Genomic DNA, 17,627 nt, shown 5'->3' with positions numbered 1-17,627 from the left:
GCTGCCTTCCGACAAGGCACCTGGTCCAGATGGTTTTAATGGGCGTTTTTATAAATCTTGCTGGAGTATCAAGAGGGATGTTATGGGGGCTGTTTCAGCCATTTGGGTCCCGTAAGTTTAGCAATCTTGGAAAACTGAATAGTGAACATAGCTTACATTATTCTGTTACGAAAGAAGGGACTGATCAAGTCAAAGATTTCAGACCAGTTAGTCTTGTGCACAGTTTTGCCAAGCTCTGTACCAAGTTGTTGGCTTCGAGACTGGCCAAAAGGCTAAATAATATGATCTCATGAAACCAGAATGCCTTCATTAAAGGACGTTTTATCCAGGAAAACTTCATGCTTGTGCAGCAAACTGCTAGAGCCTTCCATCAACAAAAAAAGGCTAGATTATTTCTCAAGCTTGACATTACCAAGGCATTTGATTCGGTCTCTTGGCCCTTATTGAGGTTCTGCAGAAGTTAGGCTTTGGGCTGATTTGGAGGGAGGTTACCTGTGGGCTATTGGCCTCATCCACGACTCAAGTCATGCTCAATGGTTTACTAGGAGATGTTATCGTGCACAAGCGGGGGTTACGTCAGGGGGATCCCCTTTCCCCATGCTCTTTATTATAGTTATGGATGTCTTGGGCTATCTCTTATCTAAAGCCGAGGAGGATGGTTTGCTGCAGGAGCTATCTAGCAGACATAGATATAATCGGATCTCTCTATATGCTGATGATGTGGCTATCTTCTTGCATCCTTCTAGTTCTGATATTGCTGCTACCTTGGAAATTCTAGGCTTATTTGGAGCAGCCTCAGGTCTGCATAAAAATAATCAGAAATCTAGTGTGTTTCCTATCCAATGTTCTGAAGAGGATGTGGCGGTGGCCCATGAATGGTTGCATTGCGAGTTTGCTTCCTTCCCTTGTCGATACTTGGGATTACCTCTCTCTCTCTCCGCAAAATTACAAAGGAGCAAGCACAACCAATTGTGGACAAGATAGTGGACCAACTTCTAGGATGGAAGGCTGAGTTGATGACTAGAGCCGGAAGGAGAGTGCAAGTCCAACATGTCCTCACTGGTGCGTTGGTTTATTTGGCAATGGCAATTGATGTTCCTCAAAGTGCCCTCAAGGTCATTGATAAGATCCGCAGAGGCTTCCTTTGGAGAGGTCGAAAAGACGCAAAAGGAGGGCATTGTCTCGTTGCTTGGGGAAGGGTTTGCAGACCTCTACATTTTGGGGGATTTGGAATCTCCAATCTTAAGGAATTATGTTGGGCTTTACGTATGCGATGGCTTTGGCTTCAAAAAACCGATCCAGATCTTCCTTGGGCTTCGTTCCCCATTAGGGCTTGTTCGGTTACACCAATATAGAAGAGGATTGGAGAGGTTTAAATCCCCTCCTAGTCATTTTCGACTAGGAGGGGATTTAATCCCCTCCAATCCCCTTTTGGATTGGTATAACCGAACATGCCCTTAAGGTTCCTAGCAAATCTCGGGACTTCTTCAGCACGGTGTTGATATCTGAGCGTCTACCCTTTTTTGGACCGACAAGCGACTGTGAGAGGGAGGAGAGAGAAACCTAGCTAGATACCAAGTTGGAATATGTGAAACCCTAACCCTAATCCTAGATTGGGAGTATATTATATAGAAGAGTTATGTGGGCCAAGCCCATTACAATAGGGGTAATTAGGTAAACACAGGGAAACCCTAACCTAACCCTAAACAGGAGTCTAACAATATGTGTGCATAATATAATTGCATGGTTATCACTTGCCCATTCATCTAATTGTCAACCTAATTACATATACAGGGAACTTGACCAGCCAACATTTGCTTTACCTTCTACCCATTGAGTCCTGATTATTCTTGCTGTATTCATGCTTTGGAAATTACTCAGGTTGCTCGTGGTGATAACACTGGGGAATCAATTCCTATGCTCCTAAGGATACCCCGCTTCTTTGATCCATGGGGTGGTTATGATATGATAGGCTTTGGTGACATTATCTTCCCTGGATTGCTTGTTGGATTCAGCTATAGGTATGTGATTTTGCCATATACATTATTTACTTCCTTGTGATCCATTAGTTCCACTAAGGCTTCACGTATAGAACAATATAGTTGTGCGCTGGTTGTCTATCACAACCAGACCCTGATTCGTGTCCTGCTAAATGCAATGGTGGTGTTAAGAAGCAAATTAGTTTATCGGTTAAACCACCTAGGATTTTAAGGGAAGTAGAGCGACTACATCCAGGATTATTAGATGACTATTCTTTATTTTCTTTCCTTATCTGGATTTGTCTTTTCCAGTTTTAGTAAATGTGGGGACTACTGCTCTAATTAACAATCATTATGCTTGTAACTTGGGGTTAGTGAGTTTTGCCTTCAGTGTAGTAATTATTCACCAACCTTGTAATGTCTACTTTTTCCAATATCTTTTTGGCATTTGTTGTTGTTTCACATTTCTTTGATATTACGCTGAACAGATTTGACAGAGCAAACAGAAAGGGTGTCTTGAGTGGATATTTTCTCTGGCTAATTGTGGGATATGCAGTTGGTATGTGCTTGCATTTGAGATAATTTGTGTTATTTTTCTATTGTGGTATAGCTTTTGTTCATTATTCAACTATGCAATTTGACGCAACAATTATTTTTCTAATGATATTCATGGTGGTGGATTATATTCAGGTTCCAGCAAAAGAATGAATTTCGGTTAATGGACAAGCTCCCAAAACCATTTTAGGATCAGTTCAAACCATATTATTTGTAGATTTTAGTGTTAGACTAATGTGCGTCTCTGCTGTAGCAGGCTTTGACCCAGCCCATGTACCTCAATATATATACTCGACCTGTGGGGGGTAAGATAGCCCCCTAGGCATTATATTAAGAAGACTTTCTCAAGCAGGTCGAGAAAATCTCGAACCTCTACCCCACCCATACATAGCGGTACCGTAGCCCATGTGAGAAGATGACCGTGACCGGAACCGGGCCTTAGACCTATGCTTTGGCGTGTGACAAACGAGAGGATTTTTGTAACCATAGCCTAAAATTTGCTCTCATGGGAGTTGAACCCAGGACCCGAGGAGTGCTACTCAGACCACCTAACCAACTCAGCTGAAGGCTATTTTGCTCTCATTATACTCCATTATTTTTTGTTTGTTGCGGTTTAGTTCAAAAATGAACTAGCAGGCGACAAATATTCGAGAACGGAGGTAGCATATACTAATGCCTACCTTAATTAGGGTTAGGGTTTCGAACATGGTATCTAGTCAGTTTTCCTTTTCTCTATTCCTCCTCTCCTAGCCGCTGTTTCCCTCTCCCTACCCGCCGGCTGCTGCAACCATGGATGGCGACGACCTTCCCCTTCCCTCTCCACTCCTCTCCCTCCCCTCTATCTCGTCACTGGAGTGCCGTCGTGGTGGACCCACCCGCCCGTCCTCTTGCTGCGGGCGCAAGCGACGCCCCAGCCGCCGTAGCCCATCCTCTCGTTGCGGGCGCAGGCGCCGCCCCAGCTACTGCGTGTGCAGAGCCGTCCACCCTCCTCAACGCTATGCCGCCTACCCTCCTCGACGTGGCCTCCCCAGCATGGCCCCATGCGCTGCCTACCCCGACCACTGGACCCGAGGTCGCCTTCACTATTGGCGCCCCTAGCGCCGGCGAGATCTCCAGGGAGCGTCGCCCTTCGGGCCTCCACCGGCGGGTGGCCTCCCTCCTCCGGTCGTGACTTCCCTTGTCACACAATCCACCGTCGCTAACCTCCTTGCTGTCGGGCCTCACTTCTCACAGCCGCGCCCAGCTCGACTGCCACCGGAGATCTCCATTGGGTTCTTGCTAGTGGATTGGCTAGCCTCGGCGCAACTACTGGCCTCTGCTCGTACCCCTTCAAAGCCCAGAGCACCCGCTTCATATCTCCGTCGCCTATCGTGTCCTCTTCTGAGGTTGCTGTGGCCCAGTCCACCCTTGTTGTGGCTATCTTGATGGCCAAGGCCATCGTGGCTTGCTGCTCTGACATGGGAGCACGAGTGCACTGCGGTTGATACTCTCGCCAGGCAACTCGCCGAGGCGAAGCGTCAGCTGCTCGATCACACTGGCCTCGGCGCCCCCCTCTTCTGTGGTTCCCCTTCCCTCGGAGTATGAGGCCGTAGTCATTGCTAACCTCCAAGTTTAGGCGGTGGGTGTCCAGAACATGTAGTCCACCGCGCTTGTTTTCGTCATCCTCGACCTCACATCCCCACACTACGCCCCCTGGCGCGACCACATTCTTGTTGAAGACGCTACCCACCTGCTCTCGTCTCGGCACCAAATGGACAACGTGGCCCTGTTGTGGCTTTTTGGCACCCTCGTCGTCGAGCTCTAGGACGTTGTCCACAAATGGGGGGGGGGCACCACTCACTAGGCCTAGGTTGCCCTCGAGACCTAGTTCCTCAGCAACTGGGAGGCTCACGCTCTCCACCTTGACTCCCCTTTTATTCTCTTCTTCTAAGATCCAGGGTGACCTCTCTGTCATCGAGTACTGTCGCAAGATGTAGAGCATGATTGACTATCTCTGGGTTCTTGGCGAGCCTGTCTCCGATCGCACACTTGTCCTCAACCTTCTATGTGGTCTCAGTCGGCGCTACAACCACTTGAAGGCCTTCGTTAAAGCGCTCTATGCCCTTCCTGTCATTCCACGACGTCCACAACGAGCTACTTCCCCAGGAGCTCACCCTTGACGCTGCGTCCACCGCGCTTGCCACCCCCCCTTGTCCATTGTCACCGGGGGGACTCCTTTGCGCCCTCATACCTCCACTCCTTTTTGAGTTTCTCATCAGGCTCCTAGCTCTAGAGGCGGTCGCCAACCCCACAAGGGTGGTGGCCCTCCTGGCGTGGCGGTCCCGTGTAGTCGTCCTTCTACAACCCATGGACTGGGACCATCTCCATGTGGTCGGGCCCAGGCATGGGTGCTTCCTCAACGCATCCTCCATAGCCAACTCTGATGACCACACTTCACTACAATGCCCCTCCACCTTAAGTGCCCCTTCAGCACCAGTCGTCGCCTCCGCCTCTCCTTCCACTCATGGGGACCCCCACCTCGCCACACTTGGTCCCCGTGGGGTGATGACGAGGATCGGCCGTCACTCGCTGGCTCGTTTAGCACCATGGCGCTGACACCACCACCCACCCTGTCGGATTGGGTGGCGGACTCCGGAGCCTCTTGCCACACCACACCTGATGTCGACACGCTATCTCACTCCCATCCCCTTCACCCATCTTTTTCGTCCCTTATTATTCTGGGGAACAGTTCCACCCTCCTCGTTATCTCATTGAGTGACTCGGTTCTTCCAGGGCCGTTTCACCTCAAACACGTTCTTGTTGCTCCCAACATCATTGAAATCCTCTTTCTGTTCAACGGTTCACCATCGACAACTCGTTCTATGGAGTTTGTTCCCTTTGGGTTTATCTGTGAAGGATCTGGCTACCAGGACCCTTCTCGTTCGATGTGATAGCTCGGGGCTGCTGTACACACTCCGGCTATCTGCTTTCTCCACTGCCACGTCCTTTCCGCATGCCTTGGTTGCAACTACTTCGTTCATCATCTAGCATCATTGTCTCGGACATATTAGGTCCGATGTCATGTCCAAGCTCTAGCAGTTGTCATCTCTTATAGTAGGGGCCATTTTAATAGTCTGTGTCATGCTTATCAGTTAGGCCGCCATGATCATCTTCCTCCATTTCGTCCTCCCGGGCTATCCATGCTTTTGATCTTGCACACTGTGATCTATGGACATGACTTGTTTTTAGCCTCTCAAGGTATAAATATTATTTGTTGATTCTGAATGTTCTCTTATTTTCTTTGGACTTTCCCATTGTGTTTGAAATCTGGTACTTTCACCACGCTCTCACACTTCTTTGCTTGGGTCTCCACCCAGTTCGGCCACACTATCCGTGCTCTCCAATGCGACAACGGCCGCGAGTCGACCATTCCACCTCCCGTTCCTTATTCCTTTCTCATGGTATTTAGTTGCGGCTCTCATGTCCCTACACCTCCCTTTAGAACAGCCAGGCCGTGCACATGATTCGCACTACCACCAATATGCTGTGTTGCCTTCTCTTCCAGGCTTCTCTTCTCGTCAGCTACTAGGTGTAGGTGTACTAGCATTTTTCTAATTTGGGTGTGCTTGCTACCCCAACACCTCCACCACGCTCCCCACAAAGTTGCGCCCTAGCCCACTCGCTGTATTTTCCTTGGGTACTCCTCTGAGCACAAGGGATATCGGTGCCTCGATCTCCTAACCCACCTCGTCATCATCTCCCGTCATGTGCTCTTCATCGACGATGTCTTTTCCTTGCCGGCTCCTTGCCTCTTGACCTATGGCCATCCCTCTTGTCACACTCGGATTTAAGGGCAAACCTGGGTGCGTCTCAAATGTGTGCTAGGATCAAGTCTCACACATATGATGACTCATGATATAGAAATCAATGTCACATCTTTATTATATAATAGAAGTTCTGTACAAAATAGCTAAGTAAATATATATATGACGACAACGATCCTCCGCAACCATAGTTGACTGGCCTAGATCTCTCCAAACTCATCGCATCATCCTTCATGCTCCTCCAGCGGTACCTGTTCTTGACTTGGTGTGATTATAGCAAGGGTGAGCTCCTATACGGTCATCGGTTAACAAGTGTGGGGAATAATGTGTATGCTCACTTACGGTGGGGGCTCATGTGTAGTGTAAGACTTACTAAGGAAAATGGTTAAGGCTGAGCATCGCTTTTAAATAAGTTGGTCAAAATTTTATTAGCTATTACTATGTATAAGTGCATATCAACCCAATTAAATAATTGATCAATGATGAATAAATCCCACAATTCAATGTAATGTATGACAGGTTAAATTTAATTCCATATTAGGTTAAATTTAATTCCATATTACTGGACAGATCGGTGGGTGGATGGGTCTCGTATCCAGGATTTTGCCCCTGCCGTGGTGGCTAATGTTGGAAAAAGGGCCCTTTCTTCCAGGACAGTGGCCCATGCTCTTGAGAACTGGCAGTGGGTCAGCGACATTGTGACCCCTCTTAATTTGTCTGGGCTGCAGCAATATCTGAACCTTTGGGACACATTGAGGGGAGTGGTGCTGACTCAGGAGGCTGATAGACATGTGTGGATTCATTCTTCCTCTGGACAGTTCTCTTCTAAATCATGTTATAAGGCTTTTTTCTTGGGTTCGATTACTTTTGAACCGTGGAAGAGGCTGTGGAAGTCTTGGGCTCCACCCAAATGCAAATTTTTTATTTGGTTGGCAATAAGGAATAAATGTTGGACTGCTGATAGACTGCAGAAAAGAGGGTTAGATCATCTTGAGGTCTGTCCGTTGTGTGATCAAGAGCCAGAAAATATCCAACACCTCCTTTGCACTTGCGTTTTTTCGCGGCAGTTTTGGTATTACATTCTTTCTTCGTTGGGGATGGCTAATCTTTCTCCTGACTCTAATGAGTCCAGTTTTGCTGACTGGTGGGCGAAAGTAAGTAAGCAAGTGCACAAATCTAAAAGAAGAGGCTTTAACAGTATCATCATCTTGGGGGCTTGGTGTTTATGTCTTCATCGTAATAAGGTGGTTTTTGATGGTGTCAGTCCTTCAATTATTGGCATAAAGGCAATTTTCTGGATGAAGTTGAATTCTGGAGGCTTGCCGGTGCTAGGCATCTTGAGGCTTTGGTTCCTGGTGCTGGAATTTTTAGGTCAAGGGTTCTTTTGGGTGATTAGTGAAGAGCAGGTATGTGTGGTCTGCTGGCACTTTTTGCTGTTCGGTCTCCTATTGCGTGCTGCTGTTTCCAGGCGCATTTATGGAGGCTGCAGTTTTGTGCGCAGCAGAAGTTGGTGGTTTTGTGTTTTGCCTATTTTGGCATTGTACTTTGGTCCATTTTGGACTGTTTTCTTCTCTAAATTTAATGATGCGCAGCTCTCCTGCGCGTTTAAGAAAAAAATTCCATATTACTCATGTGAGGGTCCGAACCGCTCTTGACCGTGAGCACGACTGATATACCAGTTTTACACTTTGCAGAGGTTGCGCATATTTACCCACAAGTCGTGTTACCCATTTGTCAAGGGATCACAACTTTCCATTCATCTCTACTGAGGAGACGAGGCAGGATCCTACTATGAGGCATTTACAAAGTTCCACTAGCTTGAGAAAACCCGCTACGGTTTCTGCGAGAAGGGGGCGATATAGGAATCTCTCATCCGAAAAGCCATCTTAACATGATTGACCCGAGAACCTCTCTATACCGGCAGCTCATACCACGGTTGCCCCTTTCGGGTAAGGTAGTCCTCCACTAGCTTTCCTAATTAATCATTCAAGGACGTTCCATTCTGTAACACCCCGTCCAATCCCTGGACTAGCAGTACTTACTCCTGGCAGCTCTCTAGGATCATATATCGTCACCACAGACCAACACAAGTCTTTTGTGCGCGCTTTGTCCTCATTCATGCGCGATCATATATCGTCACCACAGACCAACACAAGTCTTTTGTGCGCACTTTGTCCTCATTCATGCGCACCTGAGAAAACTTCCGGTCGGTCACCCATCCCAAATTGCTCCAAGCCAAGCATGCTTAACTTGGAGGTTCTTTCGAGACAGGCTTCCGAAAAAGAAGATGCACCTTGTTGGTATGGATACTCTATTAATTCTATTAAGTCTTGGGCCAGGATATCACCATCTCAGGGGTCAGGATACTCTATTAATTCTCTCTCGGCCATGACGCTCGGCGCTGGTCTATGAAGACGAGATGGGAGGGGAGGTGCCTGCGACTTGGTTTTATACCCCGGGCGGAAGGAGGCTGGGTGCGAGCTTGTTGGGTCGCAATGAGGGGGGGTCTGCCCGGGATCCACACGTTTCTTTTGCAACAGATTTTCGTAGAAACCAATGGAGGTGCTTACCTTGGTGCCCCACTAGTCAATGCCGTGAGCAGTGCCTGAGGGTGAGGCCAGCCAATGGGACCTGTGTGTCGGCGCCGTAGGGGGAGCATGGGCTGGCGTGCGGGCTCCGCCAGTCAGTGCGATAGCGGGCGAGCTACCATCTTGTGATGGGCCGCGCGAAGGAAGGCCGGAGTGGGCTGAGCAGATGGCTATGGGTGGTTTCGGTCCACATAAGGCAGGATTGCTTTCTTCTTTTCTCCTCTTATTTCTTATTTCTGTTTTTATTTTGTTTTCTATTTTCAAACCAATTCAAATATGAGCTAGCAGTTAAAATATAAATGCTACAAAACAAGAGACCCATCATGATGTAAGTATAGGTCTATTCATTTATTATCTTATTTGTTAAGCACAAATGCTTTTAAGTATGAAATGCACATAAATGTTTCCTTTTAAAAACTCGACCTGCGGGGGGTAAGACAGCCCCCGAGTATTGTATTAATAAGAAGACCTTCTCACACAGGCCGAGAAAATCCTCGAACCCCTGCCCCACCCATACACAGCGACATCGAAGCCCATGTGAGAACGACCACGACCGGGGCTGAGCCTTAGAACCCATGCTTTGGCGTGGGACAGACGGGGGGATTTTTTTAACCACAGTCTGAAATTCGCTCCCACGGGGAGTCGAACCCAGGACCTGAGGAGTGCTACTCAGACCACCTAACCAACTCGACTAGAGGCCCTTTCACATGTTTCCTTTTAAGAAAAGGTGATTTTGAATGTGTAGCCCTATTAGAGATATATATTCAAAAATTAATACTAATTACTCATTTACTAGAGGACAAGTCAGTATATAATTTTTTACCATGAATTACTTTATTCCAAATGTTTTTTTAAAGAGTGTTTTATTTAAAAGGAAATAATAAATGGATTGAAAGTCTCTCTTTTTATTTGTCGCTCCAACTTTTAGCTTTAAGTTTTGGATCTGAGTTTGAATACCAAATTCTTACTTATTCTTCTTATTATTCATTTAATTTAGAGAGATATACTTTATAAAGGAAGGAAATTATTACTAGTAGCCATTTTATCTCATCTTTTGAAGAAACTTTTATAAATCTCAAAAGTGGATTTTGGGTGTTACAAATCCTCGTCCATTCCCGGACCGGCGATACTTCTGATAGTCCTCTAGGATCATAGACCATCCCGACATGCCAATATGAGTCTTTTATGTGCAACTTTGTCCCCACTCATACGCACCTGAGAAGACTTTCCGGTCAGTCACACATCCCAAGATTGCTCTATGCCAAGCACGCTTAACTCAGAGGTTTGTTCGAGATAGGCTTTCGAAAAATTAGATGCACCTTGTTGATATGAGTACTCTATTAATTCTATTAAGCCTTAGGCCAGGATATCACACAATCCACCCGAGCTAGGATATCACACCTCTTCCTTTACCTTTGTTCCTACCACCATCGTCCACGCCACGTGCGGCCCCGCCACTTTCGACCGTGCGACACATGGCCCTGTCGCTTCCGACCGCGCCACATGCAGCCCCGTCGCTTCTGACTGTGCCACACTCAGCCCTGTCACCTACGCCCATGCCACGCGACCCCACTTTTCGGGACGCCTACGACTCACTTTGCCGCCCGCTTGTGTCTACCAGCAACGTGTGCGGCCCAGTGCACTTGTCCTCTCTCGTGACCCGCCGCCGGTGTACTACCCTGTCGCCATCCACCATGACCCTCTCCACGTCTACCCTATGGTCACACGACGGTCACCCGATGTTCTTTGTCCTGTCTATCGGCTGGTGCTCATAGCCTCACCACTTCGTCTCCCTCGCCTGTACCATCCTCGGTTCGTAGCAAGCTTGCCGACCCTGTCGTGTACTACCCTGTCGCCATCCACCATGATCCTCTCCACGTCTACCCTATGGTCACACGACGGTCACCCGATGTTCTTCGTCCTGTCTATCGGCTGGTGCTCATAGCCTCACCACTTCGTCTCCCTCGCCTGTACCATCCTCGGTTCGTAGCAAGCTTGCCGACCCCGACTAGCGCCGTGCTATGGAGGAGGAATATGAGGCCCTGCTGGCTAACCACACGTGGGACCTAGTGCCGTGTCCCCCTGGCACATATCCTCCGGCACAAGCTCAAGGACGATGATACCTTGGATCAGTACAAGGCCCGTTGGGTCCTTTGGGCTTCACTCAACGTCCTGGAGTGGATTACGACAAGACCTTTAGTCCCATCGTGAGGACCGCCACCATCCGGACCATCCTCTCCCTAGCACTCTCTGGGGATCGAGCGTCCACTAGCTGAACGTTAAGAATGCCTTTCTTCACAACACTCTGACCAGGATGGTGTACTGCAGCTTGCTCGCCAGGTTTGTCGACCCTGGTATGGTGTGCAAGCTTAGCCGCTCCTTGTATGGCCTTAAGTAGGCTTCATGGGCCTGTTACAGTCGCTTTCCTACTTGGCCTCCCACGGTTTCGTCGAGGCCAAGTGGAACACGTCCCTACTTATCCTTGAACGCAGTGACGACACTGTCTACCTCTCGCTCCACGCAGACGACATCGTGCTCACAGTGTACAGTTTCTCCCTTCTCCAGTGCACGATCGCCTCCATACAACGCGAGTTTGCTATGAAGGACTTGGGCTCTCTCCACTTCTTCGGGGTCATTGTGGAGCGTCGTCCACAGGGCCTCTTCTTAAATCAGCACCAATACACCATTGACATTCTGCAGCGGGCTGACATTTCTGATTGCAAGCCTTGATCCATGTCTGTTGACACCGAATCGAAGGTCTCCAACAATGACAGGCGCCCCGGTCGGGGACGTGACAGCCTACCGGAGCCTCGCTGGAGAGCAGCTGGGGCTCTCCAGTACCTCACCTTTTGACTCGACATCGCCGACGCTATCTAGTAGGTGTGCCTTCACATGCACACTCCGCAAGAGCCACACCTTACTGCTGCGAAGCGCATACGTCGCTACCTCCACGACACCCTCGACCACGACCTATTCTTTGGCCCTCTCCAGCTTCTAAGCTTGTTGTCTACACGCCAGGCTAGTTGAGTCGGTTGCCCCAACACGCACTGGTCCACCTCAAGCTATACCGTGTTATTGGGCACCAACCTTATCTCCTGGTCCTGGCAGTTCGTCGTCTCCCACTCCAACCCTGAGGCCAAGTACCACGCTGTGCCCAAGGCTTCTTGGCTCTGTCAGCTACTCTACGAGCTTAATCGCCCTCCCGCTCGCGCTACCCTTGTTTGCTATGATAACGTTAACATGGTCTACCTCTCCACCAATCCCGCACATCACCACCTTCGTCCGCGGGCATAGCTAGAGTTGTGACTGCGGAGAGTGTTAGACTGTGCGTGTCTCTGCTGTAACGGGCTTTGGTCCAGACCATGTACCTCCTCTATATATATACTAATGCCTACCTTAATTAGGGCTAGGGTTTCCAACATTTAGATCTTTTCAGTTTAGTTAGTATTGGAACAAACTATACCTCCTTTCTAATGGAATGCTACTGTTTAGGTTCAAGTATGGCAATATTTATTGGGAGCCCTTTGCACCTTTCAAAAATATTGTTGGTAATATTTGGTCAAATAATCTCCTCCAGATCTACAGACTACAAGAATACTACTATTTAGGCCTTGTTTGGATACTCTTGTATTCACCTCAATCCATGTGTATTGATGTGGATTGAGGTATACACATGGATTGAGGTGAATACGAGATTATCCAAATAAGGCCTTAGCGGGAATGCAAGCGGTGCCGACCAACACCTCTTTGCCCGCCCCGCAAGAAAGTCCTATTCGGCAATGCAGCCAGCCATCATAGCTATTGCGGTTTGGAGCAGGCTGACCTGCAAAGCCCAGTGGGTGATCAGTGGTGTCATGAAACACCAGTCATACCTGCAACTGCAAGGCCCACTTCAAGTCTGCGCTAGATCGCTATGCTGATAGAGGACAAGCGATGCGACCTGGCACCTGCTGGCTGGTCGTATTTGGTATGGACGTCGTCCTTCACGGTGAACTCGTCGAGCCATAACTTGATGGAGGCTGACTAGATGAGCCATACAATGGTGACGGTGAGCGACCGCGTGTGTAGAGGCAGTGTCGCCCATGTTTTGTAACGTCGGCGGCGGTGTGTCCTGTGGGGATGCCATAGAGGAGCAAGACGAGGAAGCAAACATGATTGAGGAGGTAAGTGCGTAGCAGAAGAATGGGGGCTTCGCTGCGGCAGCCCAAGAACACATGGGTGGCCTCCCTGTGTGGCTGCGGGGCAGAGCAGCTCGTGCAGGTAGCGCGTTCTCTTGCTCAGGGTTGGTGGCAGGGAGCATTGCAGCAGCATGAGGTACTTGTCTACAACAATAATCGAGTCTTGCCGAGGCAGTGGCGCCGGGTGCCTGTGTCCATGTCAGAGGGGTCTGCCACGTGTAGCGGCTTGCAGATGGACGTAGCGGGCTCCAATAGTGCCTGCTAAGTAAATTCCAGCCAGGCCTACTGGATTGACGCGATCATCTGTGTAAATTCCAGCCGTGGCTGCAAAACCTGCAAACCGACGAAGCAGACAGCTGTGGTGTGCGGGTTGACTGCCCGTCCCACTGGCAGCCCTACTATTTTAGATTCAAGAATGGATTATGGGTAGCCCTTCCAGAAATATTATCAGCTAGCCTGAATCAAACCTTAAGCCTTAATATGTAGCTGAATTAGATAACAAAATTGAAAATTTCCAAGTTTCTCGACATGTGGGTAACGTATGGGTGTCTAAATGTTTTGAACCTTTTGGTTAAACATTTGTTCCTTGAACCAACATGAACTGGCTATTGTTATACTAATATATTGGTTAACATTTGATCCAGAGCCACTTGTTGATTGAGTCATCATGTCATTGATCGTTACCTCGTTGGGCATTTTGTACGAGTTCATGTCATTTTGTTCTAAGCAATCTTTTTTCTGATCTCTATAACCAGCACAAACTAAGTTCATGTTGCTATAGGTGCATTGTGAACATGTTATTTGACTATAGAGAAATAGTTGCATTGTTGCAAAAAAATACATGGTGAATTACATATTTTCTCCATGTAGGCCTTTTCATTACGTATCTTGCGCTGTTCTTGATGGACGGGCATGGTCAACCTGCGTTGTTGTACCTTGTGCCATGTACATTGGGTAAGTATGGACGTGTTCCAGAATCCTAGTTTCATTCTACCCTACATTGTGTTTAATGATGCATCTTGTTTTTTATGCCAGGGGTTATTGTTATTCTTGGTTGGTTAAGAGGTGAGCTTTATGAATTATGGAACTTCGGAAAAAGTCCAGGAGAAAATTTTGTCAATGAACCATGACAACAAAATCCAGGGAAGATGTATTCTTCAGCGTAGTAGATAGCTTGAGGATGTTTATTAGGAGGCACCGTGTATTGCAAGATGTTATGTTTAGCATTATTTCAAAGAAGGATGCTATTGTGTTTGAAAAAAATGATATACATGTAAGATGCAAGCATGTACTCCCACAGTCGTAAAATAATCCAATATAAGTGCCGCTATATAGTTCCAAAATAAGTGTCACTAGGGTTGGAAACGAGTTGAGCCTGACTTGGCTCGGTCAATTTGGATATGTTTGGTTGCCTGGTCTAGTGCACGACCAGGCCCATTTGAAAAGGTCGACATGTTTGGTATCCTGGCCCAGCTTGGCAGCCTGGTTGAGGTGAACTATATCTCATTTTGTGGTCAGGCCCATTTGGAACACAAGTTTTTTCCTTCGCGGGTGAGCCTGGCCCGCGCTCGCCTGGTGAAAGTGCTAGGGTTCTTTGCTCTCGCCACTCGTAGCCGCCGCCGTGGCTCTTGCCTCTCTCTAGGGTTCACTCGCTCTCGCCTCTCGACTTGCTCTCGCCTCTTGGGTTCACTTGCAGTCGTCGTGCTCATGGGCTCGCCGCCGTCATCTCTCTCGACCCGTGGTGACGACACCGCGCCTGCGGACGAGCTCGATCTGCTTCTCTGTCGATCTGCTTTGCTCTCGCCTCTCAGGTTCATCTGCTTCGCTGTCGGCGACGAGAGGTTAGCCCCTTTCTTGGTTGCTTATCTACTTTCATCTGCTTTATCTTCTCATTTGATTTCATCTGCTTCGCAAGGATCACTCTCCTACGACCTCGATCGGTTCTCAACCGCAGGTGAACCCTAGTTGTGTGGTCTCCCTCTCCTCAGGTTAGATCGCTCTCCTACGACCTCGATCGGTTCTCAGCTGCGAGTGAACCCTAGCTGTGTCGTCTCCCTCTTCTCAGGTTAGTACCCCTCTAGATCTTCTCGTTTGTCCTCCTAGGCCCCCGATTACTGATATGCTGTCTAGAATTTGGAGGATTCCTCGTAAAATTCTTGTCTTTGTTTATATATCTGATTAGTATACTTGTCTTGCTGATCTGATGTCTAGTACCAAACTCTTGTCTTGCTGTTGTAGATTCCTCGTAAAATTCTTGTCTTTGTTTATATATTTGATTAGTATACTTGTCTTGATGATGTGCTGTCTAGTACCAAACTCTTGTCTTGCTGTTGTAGTTTCCTCGTAAAATTCTAGATCTGATTAGTATATATCTGATTGCTTTCAATGATGTGCTTTCAATTTTGAGTGATGTGCTTTCAATGATCTGATTAGTATATAACTGACTTAACTGAACTACCTGCATAGTTTTTCAGTGATGTGCTTTCAATTTTCAGTTAAGCCATCTTTCAATATTAGTATATAATTGCTTGGTCCATGTATTGCCATGTTTTGCATATGTTCTTTCTGCATAGTATACCTTAATAACCTAATTTTTTTAGTGATGTGCTTAACTGAACTTTTCAGTGATGTGCTTTCAATGATCTGATTAGTATATAACTGACTTAACTGAACTACCTGCATAGTTTTTCAGTGATGTGTTTTCAATTTTCAGTTAAGCCATCTTTCAATATTAGTATATAATTGCTTGGTCCATGTTTTGCCATGTTTTGCATATGTTCTAACCTGAATTTTTTTAGTGATGTGCTTAACTGAACTTTTCAGTGATATGCTTTCAATATTCTTGACTACCTGAACTTAATTGAACTTTTCAATATTCTTGACTTAACTGAATTAACTGAACTACCTGCATAGTTTTTCAGTGATGTGCTTTTCAGTGACGTGCTTTCAAATTTTCAGTTAAGCCATCTCTCAATTGCTTGGTCCATGTTTTGCCATGTTTATTTATTGACTTAACTAAATTTAACATGTTTGTCATGCTTGTCTTGTCTTGTTTAATTTAATGGATTATGCAACTAGCATAATCTGTCTATTATATTAAGTAGCTAGTTGTTCCTCTTTTCTTCTCCCCCTCTTACCTTCATCTATTCCTGTTTTCCTCTTCCCTTACAACAATCTTACCTTTTGTTCCTCCTTTCTTCTCCCCCTCTTTAGCCTCTTGTCTTGTTTAATTTAATGGATTAATGCATTATATTATGCAGCTACCTCCATAACTATCTTCTTTTTATACTATGCAGGTAGTTAATGCATTATATTATGCTGCTACCTCCATAACTCTCTTCTTTTATTCTGATCATTTTCAGTGATGAATTTATTTAAAGTCTGAGCTTAGGACTAGATTTCAGTGATGTTTTCTGTAAATTTGAGCAGACCACAATTTTTCAGTGATGTTTTTTTTTCAATCTGAGCAGACCACAATTTTTCAGTGATGTTTTTTGGTTCAATCTGAGCATATCTCAATTTCTCAGTGATGTTTTTTTAATCTGAGCAGAGTACAATTTTTCATTGATGTTACCAAGCCAGTTTGGAGGAACATCATTAGATGTAGCAACCCTGGCTTGTTTTTTTAGTCTGAGCAGAGTACAATTTTTTCTCATTCAACAATTTTTTCCCTTATCTTATTTATTCAGATATGTTGGGTCCAAATCGTCATTTGCTGAAGTTGAGAGCATCGTCATTGGTTGTTGCTATATCTTGTTGGTTGTTTGCATGCCTTAGGCGTAGACTCTTTCATCCTCATGTCACATATGGTCCAATGTTTCAAAAGGACATTGAGAGGTAGGCAAATCTTAGATTTATCTATGAATCTGATGATATCCAATGTATGGAGCTGCTTAGAATGTCTAAGGTCCCTTTCTTTGAGCTTTGTGGTTTGTTTCGGTCTCGACACTTGCTAAGGGATAGTATTCACAGTTTTGTAGAAGAACAAGTTGCAATGTTTCTACATGTTGGTCATAATCAAAGGTTTAGGGTTCTCAAATTCACCTTCCGAAGATCTACTGAGACATTAGTAGATATTTTCACGAGGTGTGTAAGTGCAATTGGTGAGCTACGCACTGAGATGATCACCCCTCCTCCCACCTCTGTCCATCCCAAAATTCATGTTAGTAGAAGATGGTACCCATACTTCAATGTACTTTCCATTCCATTTAGGATTGCACATTAACCATTTAATTTCACGAGGTCTTTGTTTTAATCATTTTAACTTAAACATTTAGGATTGCGTTGGTGCCATTGATGGCACACATGTATTGGCTAGGGTTCCTAGTTCAATGAGAGCAGCCTTCATGGGTAGAAAGCATACAACGACACAAAATGTTCTAGCAGCTGTTGATTTTGATTTGAGATTTACATATGTTCTTGCTGGCTGGGAAGGTTCAGCTCATGATGCCTTGATTCTATCGGATGCATTGGAAAGATCTGATGGCCTCATTGTGCCACCAGGTAATTCCATAACATGTTTGA

The 17,627-nt window shown here is 46.6% G+C and overlaps 1 protein-coding gene across 2 annotated transcripts in view; it reads left to right on the top strand.

The window, feature by feature from the left end:
• Nucleotides 1-14,449, top strand: part of LOC100217036 (Signal peptide peptidase-like 3) — a 34,567-nt gene extending 20,118 nt beyond the window's left edge. Inside the window, exons 11-14 of one of the 2 annotated variants that reach the window (XM_020547481.2) lie at nt 1,882-2,021; nt 2,468-2,538; nt 13,974-14,057; nt 14,139-14,449. In XM_020547481.2, the coding sequence (XP_020403070.1) occupies nt 1,882-2,021; nt 2,468-2,538; nt 13,974-14,057; nt 14,139-14,233 (390 nt within the window). In that variant the 3' untranslated portion in view covers nt 14,234-14,449. The remainder of the gene's footprint in view (nt 1-1,881; nt 2,022-2,467; nt 2,539-13,973; nt 14,058-14,138) is intronic. The other variant, NM_001359540.1, reaches the window with a different exon arrangement.
• The last annotated feature ends 3,178 nt before the right edge of the window (nt 14,450-17,627 follow it).

Source organism: Zea mays, chromosome 2 (assembly GCF_902167145.1).
Source record: "Zea mays cultivar B73 chromosome 2, Zm-B73-REFERENCE-NAM-5.0, whole genome shotgun sequence".
Lineage (NCBI taxonomy): Eukaryota > Viridiplantae > Streptophyta > Magnoliopsida > Poales > Poaceae > Zea > Zea mays.
The sequence above is the reverse complement of the archived record's forward strand: the minus strand, read 5'-3'. Positions and strand labels throughout refer to the sequence as shown.